At 35.6% G+C, this 6,454-nt stretch overlaps 1 protein-coding gene across 5 annotated transcripts in view; it reads right to left on the bottom strand.

The window, feature by feature from the left end:
- Positions 1-6,454, bottom strand: part of LOC106882880 (metastasis-associated protein MTA3) — an 87,011-nt gene that overhangs the window by 76,075 nt on the left and 4,482 nt on the right. For all 5 annotated transcript variants that reach the window (XM_052967496.1, XM_052967493.1, XM_052967494.1 and 2 more), the window contains exon 3: positions 5,213-5,306. In XM_052967496.1, coding sequence (XP_052823456.1) covers positions 5,213-5,306 — 94 coding nt within the window. The remainder of the gene's footprint in view (positions 1-5,212; positions 5,307-6,454) is intronic.

Genomic DNA, 6,454 nt, shown 5'->3' with positions numbered 1-6,454 from the left:
TATATATATACACACATATATATATATACACACATATATATATCTACACACATATATATATCTACATATATATATACTTATTTATTTATGGGTTTCAGCCAAGTGGCTGTGGTCATGCTGGAGCACCACCGTGACTTTCCGTCTTTATGCTGTGCTCTCTTCACGTTCCTTGCATGGCTCTTCTCCTCCACCTGATATAGTCCAATCAAGAGTTTTGATGGCACATCTGGTGTATAAGAGAATTTGACATCGCTGCCCTAAACTGTGTCTCATTTCGAGCCATTGGTTCATCTGGTATCGTGGCGAGGAAAGCGTCGAGTTTTGTCTTGAAGACCTCTATATCCATGTTTTGAAGGTCTCTCAAATGTCTTGGCAGGGTATTAAAGGGCTGAGGCCCTCTGAAACCGAGGCTGTTGCAGCACCTCATTCTTATGTGAGATGCAGTGTACGGCACCTTTGGTACCATGCAGTGGCGACCTGTGCGGGCATTCTTGTAGTACTTGATGCCAAAGTTTGGCACCAGTCCTTCCAGTATTTTCTATATGTATATTATTACATATCTCTCCCACCTGCGCTCCAGGGAATAGAGACCTAGTGCCTTCAGTCGCTCCCTGTAGTTCATCTGTTGGACTGTGGCGATCTTTTTTGTATAGTGACACTGAATTGCCTCGAGTTCTGCTGTCCGCTTGACACTGTGTGGTGACCACAACTGAGAGGAATAGTCTAGGCGGCTCAGAACAAATGTCTTCCATAAAGTCAACATGACTTTTTAATCCCTTGTACGGAATGTCTTCAGTATCCACCCTGCCAATTGTCTGCACTTTGCTGTCAACTTGACATTGTGCATGTGAAATGATGCATCACTACACATGTTGATGCCCAGGTCTCTTACTGTTTGTCGTTCTGGGATTGCAGTACCTCCAGGTCCCGTGTATGCCAGTTTGGAGGCATGTAGCGCAGTACTTGAAATTTTTTTGCAACCCACGCCAGCATGGACAACAGCTGCTAATTGATGATGATGATGGTTCTGGATTCAGTGTTACAGTGTGACACCTTGGGTTCTTGTGAGTAGATTTGGTAGATGGAAACTGAAAAAAGCTCAAGTACCATGTAGTGGGACCAAGCAAGCTTTTCAAACCAGTCACACCTACACCCGAGTATATATATATATATATATATATATATATTTCCCAGACAAGTCACTAAAATATTTTAGCAGTTGCAATATCCGGTGAAAATTTTAGATTTTCATAAATTATCGGAGAATCATAGAAATGGATTTTCCATGATAATCTTGTTTGCAAGACGTGTGTGTGTATATATATATATATATATATATATATATATAGATAACAGCTTTAAGGTATGCAAAAATAATTCTAGCTTTCAGGTACTAACTATGAAGTCATTCTACTGACAACTAGTGATTTCCTATATTAAGTCCATGCATGGTTAGTGAATAAATGGCATTGATGTTTGTATTTCTGGTACTGTACTTTTGAAGTAAACTTCTAAATTACTTTTAAAAAAAAGTCTTTTCACATTTATCAGACATTTTTATATGTAAATAGCTTCATTAAAATCAGCATATTTTCCCTTTAGTTTTCTCCGATTTCTTTCAGAATGGAACTTTATGTAAGATGGAAACACTGTGTGATGAAGATCATTTTAAATACTAGCCACCAGCACACAGCGAATATTTTCAATATTCCTACCATTACAACTTTTTAATGTCATGTATATTATAGCTGAAGATTTGAAGAACTATGTTTGTTATCCAAATCGTTTTGGAATGTGTTTTATGGTTAAATATATTAAACAGAAAAGTTCAAGTCATACTAAATGTTGGAAGACATTATGCAAATTTTTGATAAGTAATCCTAGATGAAGTAATAAATTTTCTTTAAAATTTCATTGAAAGGCAGGGAAGCATCTTATGTTTGCATATACACCAATGCATGTGCACACCTATTACATACACTTATACAGATGCTGTTTCCTCGCTAAGAAAAATTTATTACCAAATGTGATTACTGGCAACAGATTTGCATAATTTCTATAAACAGAATTGGTATGACAGATATTTTCTGCATAATATATTAACCATAAGAGGATTTGTGTGTTTGTGTATACACACCCAGTCCCGAAATTATTAAGATCTTTTAGTTAAAATAAAATTTAAAGACAATATACTACTAGTAAAGAACCATGGTTACTGGTAGTAAGTAATCCCTTTACATTACTAATGCCCTTAGATTTATTAAACTGCCAGTGATAATTGGTATATAAAATCTGACAAGGCCGATGAAAGAGATGACTAAGCACCTGTAGACTAACACAAGTCTATTACAGACTCCTTTTATCTATTTAAGCTGAAACACATCCGACCCTGAAAGAATAAGGATTGCAGCAGATGTGAACTGACAGAGTTCTTCGTGCAATAACTGACCAATCTCAAGGAAGAGGCAAAATAATAATAAACAAGTGCAAGTGGCAGAACTTAGAAAAAAATTCTATCTTATTTTACTTGCAGACGGGCAAGGCGAAGGAATGGCTGTGTGGTTAAGAAACTTGCTTCCTGATCATGTGGCCTGGGTTCAATCCCACGTTGTAGCATCCTGTGTAAGTGCCTTCTCCTATAGACCAAAGCTTTGGAAGCAGATTTGATAAACTGAAAGCGTGCGCGTGTATGTATATTTATGTGTATTCTTGTCTTGACAAACAATGTAATGTTCATTTCTTATCTTCCATGAAATCAGTGGTTCTCAACTGTGGTCCATGCAAGCAAAACAGTAATGTTCATTTCTTATCTTCCATGAAAACATCTTGCCATGGGAAATATCACATACCTTGGAAAAAGGTGAGGGTTGTAAGAGGAAGGGCATCTGGCCATAGAAAATTTGCCTCAGCAAACTCTGCCTGAACCATGCAAGCATGGGAAAATGGACAGTAAATGATGATATAACTACAAGAGTCAGGCTGTTTGCTACCCCACCAAAAAGTAACGTTGAAGTGTGGACGAGAACATTTTAGAGATATTAATTTAAAGACACTCTTAGTGAAGAGAATCATACTCAGATTTCTTGACATCAGTCCTACATTAGCTATCAGAGTAACAAAAAGGCAATTTGGGACAAAATATAAAAATACATGAAAAAAAGTTCTTTAATACAGTCTTCTGAAGGAATGAAATCTTTCAAGATATCCTGGTAAATAACGAAAGCAATTTCCCAAGAATTTGAAATGTCAGTAATGATATTAAGAAGTATCAGTTTAATGTCTCACAAAAGAGGTAGGCTGACCAAAAGTCTGTGGATTTTAATGGAAAATTAAACAAGAGAAAAATATATATAAGTGCTCTTTTTCTTGTTACATAGAAGTATATATCTTCACATTTTAATTCAAGTCATGCTGTTTTATGTTTTGAAACTAAAGTATGAAAACAGTTTAACTGTATGTTTTGATGTTACACGACAGCACTTCAAGGAAATTGCTTCATAACAAATTACAAATATTAGAATTAAGTCAATTCTTTGTCAAATCGAGAATCGTTCCAAATCAGTGGTTCTCAACTGCGGTCCATATAAGATTTTGCAGGGCCCATGTAAGCAAAACAGTAAATTGGGGATCTACAGTAGTATATCAAGGGTCCATGAAAAAATGTAATTTGGATGTGTTTATTACCAGAAACAGCCAAATTTCTTCCTTTGATATTTTACATATTTCAGGATTACACAAGTTAATATGTGGTGAAAATCAAAATAGGAATTTTGAAAGAAGTATCTATAAAACGAGCTTTTAAACATCGAATGACTTACAGGAGTTCACCAGAATAAAATTATAATCAAAAGGGGTCCATAGGTAAAAAAAAAAAAAAAATTAAAAAAAACACGGTTGAGAATCACTGAGGTAAATGTTAGTGTGACATTATGGAGTTGAGAACTAGACTTACAAACTGAAAGCAAAGAGGTGAAATTATTTATAGAAACAGCAAAATTCGCTGAGAATAAAATACAGTTGTTTGACTAATTTTCAGTTTGTACAGGTTTATTTGAGAATCAGTCAGGTGTAAAAATGAATGCTCAGGTGAAATTTTATCAACATTACAGTATTTTTTCATACTTGACTGATGACGAAATATCTCCATCATAATAGCATTTTCTTTAGACAAAAAGAGTCTAGAGATGTTTAAAAAAAAAATACTCATTGCAACTTAAAATGTTTTTTAATGTTTAGGGTACCCAAGTTTAAGCTGTGATACTTTTAGTTAAGATGTTCGGAAAACCTAAAATACTGAGGCATGACCAGAAAAAGAGGGTCAAATGGGAAACTAGAAAAAGAGAGACAGGGAGATATTATCATCGTTTTTAGAGACACCAGATGATAGTTTCTTTACATGTCTTACTGTCAAGGCCAAGCTATGCCGCCAGAGAGGTGAGAGAGAAAGAGGCAGCAAGCAACATGTCAGTCAAGGAACGATAATCAATGATAGGTGAGAAACGAATTTAAATCTAAACTTGATTAACAACAGCATGGCACAGGTTGGGCGGTACAGGTGCCAATAACCTAGATATAAAAGTCAGGAGTGTAGCCTGGAGCCAAGTGCCTAGCAGCGAGGCTGTTTCGAGACATGCCCCAAGCTGTGATGCTGCAAACAATAACCAGTCGTATGTAATGGTTGGTAAGACGACAGTGGAAGGTAAGATGCTTGTCGTAGCAGCAGTAGCAGTCGTGATAGCGACGGTAGCAGCAGCGAAGTCAGGGTACATACATCTACCATTATGCAGCAGTGTCAGGGTAATAAGACCTCAACTATTTTGCACTTCACTGCAGCTTCATCATTCACATCACCGCAGCCAGCACCACCATCGTCTTCTTCCTCCTCCTCTGACCAAAGCAGTCAACAAAACGTCTAAACATCACAGCACTGGTCTAAGTTATGCCTAATTTTAAAACGGAGAAGTGTTCTAACAAATTATTACAACTACAAACGGTAACATACAAAGTACAGAAAAGGGCGAATATGAGACGTTCATGCCTTGCACATAGGTACCAACGAATTAAACGAAAACGTTTGTATAAAGAAAAAAAAAATTTTGAAAACGGGTCAGATTCAACGAAGACTCTCTCCCGCCATATATAATATTTAATGTTTTTATTTTCAAAATTCAACCAGCATCAACAATGATAACGAAAGACAGAAGTAACTTACTTTGATGTTTATCCGCCAAAAGAATCAGCGAGCTAGATATATCTCTCCGCCGATAAAAACACATAACTTTAGCCTCGACATTGCCATTCGGAGTCTAAAATAATAACAATATTTTTTTTTTAAACACACACAAAAAAAAAAAAAAACTTTTGAAATCAAACTTTCTAAATTTGAATTTCTTTTTTCATCAAAACGTTTTTTTTTAAAAACTTAAAAAACAAAACAAACGTATCTACTTTAAATATAATTTCTAAACAAGTTTTTTTTTTCTTCTTTCAATATTTGATAATTAAATGATCGCATGAAAAAAACAAAGATAAAAAAAGACATAATTTTTATTTATTATATTATTTTTATTTTTTTTTAGTTAAATGAAAGAGTTGAGAGGAGGTATCAATATGAAAGGCTATTATGTATGTGTGAATAAGAGCAAACATGATATAGCGGGTGGGAGAAGGAAATTGAGAGATCAGGGGGGAGGAAAGGCAGCGTTAGAGAGGGAGAGAGAAGCAGCACACATACATAGAGAAGGCTAACACAAACACACACACACATATACATACATATGTATGTATGTATATTACTAGACGTCGTTGGAAGGTGAAGACGAAAGCGGATTCTTTAGAAGCCATGGCAGCCATTGGACAAGTTGAAACAATCACAACAATGAAGGAAGAAAATGATGGTGGTGTCAGCAGAGACAGGAAATACCAGCCACACTGGATAATCGATTTAAAGTGAAGAAAATAGTGGACAGTGAAATATCAGACACCCTTTCGGACCTAAGGAGAAATATTTTATTACTTAACCGCCAACGGCTTCTCAATTCCCCCCTCTCTCTCTCTCATTATATATATATACATATATATATATTTATATTTGTGTACGTATAGACCTAGATTTGATTAATAAAATGTTTTAGCTTCAAACAGACTATGTGAAAAAAAAAAAAAAAAGACCTGATGTTTTTTAGGAGTGGAGAGTTTTGAAACTCGTGCCTTTCCAAAAGACTGATATTTCACAGTAAATTAATGAAAAGTGAAATATTTCCAGACAGGCATCGAAACCGGATCGCAGACTCGATTTACCCGAGAAACGACCAATGAAATTATGGCTTTGACTTTAAGCACAAGGATCTGGGTTTGCTTTTTCATATACATATATATATGTATACCGAGGGGTGGGGTTTGTACAGAATCCTGTACGATTTATCCCCTTTCCAATGCTCATTCAATCCATGTT

Source organism: Octopus bimaculoides, chromosome 4 (assembly GCF_001194135.2).
Source record: "Octopus bimaculoides isolate UCB-OBI-ISO-001 chromosome 4, ASM119413v2, whole genome shotgun sequence".
Lineage (NCBI taxonomy): Eukaryota > Metazoa > Mollusca > Cephalopoda > Octopoda > Octopodidae > Octopus > Octopus bimaculoides.
The sequence above is the reverse complement of the archived record's forward strand: the minus strand, read 5'-3'. Positions and strand labels throughout refer to the sequence as shown.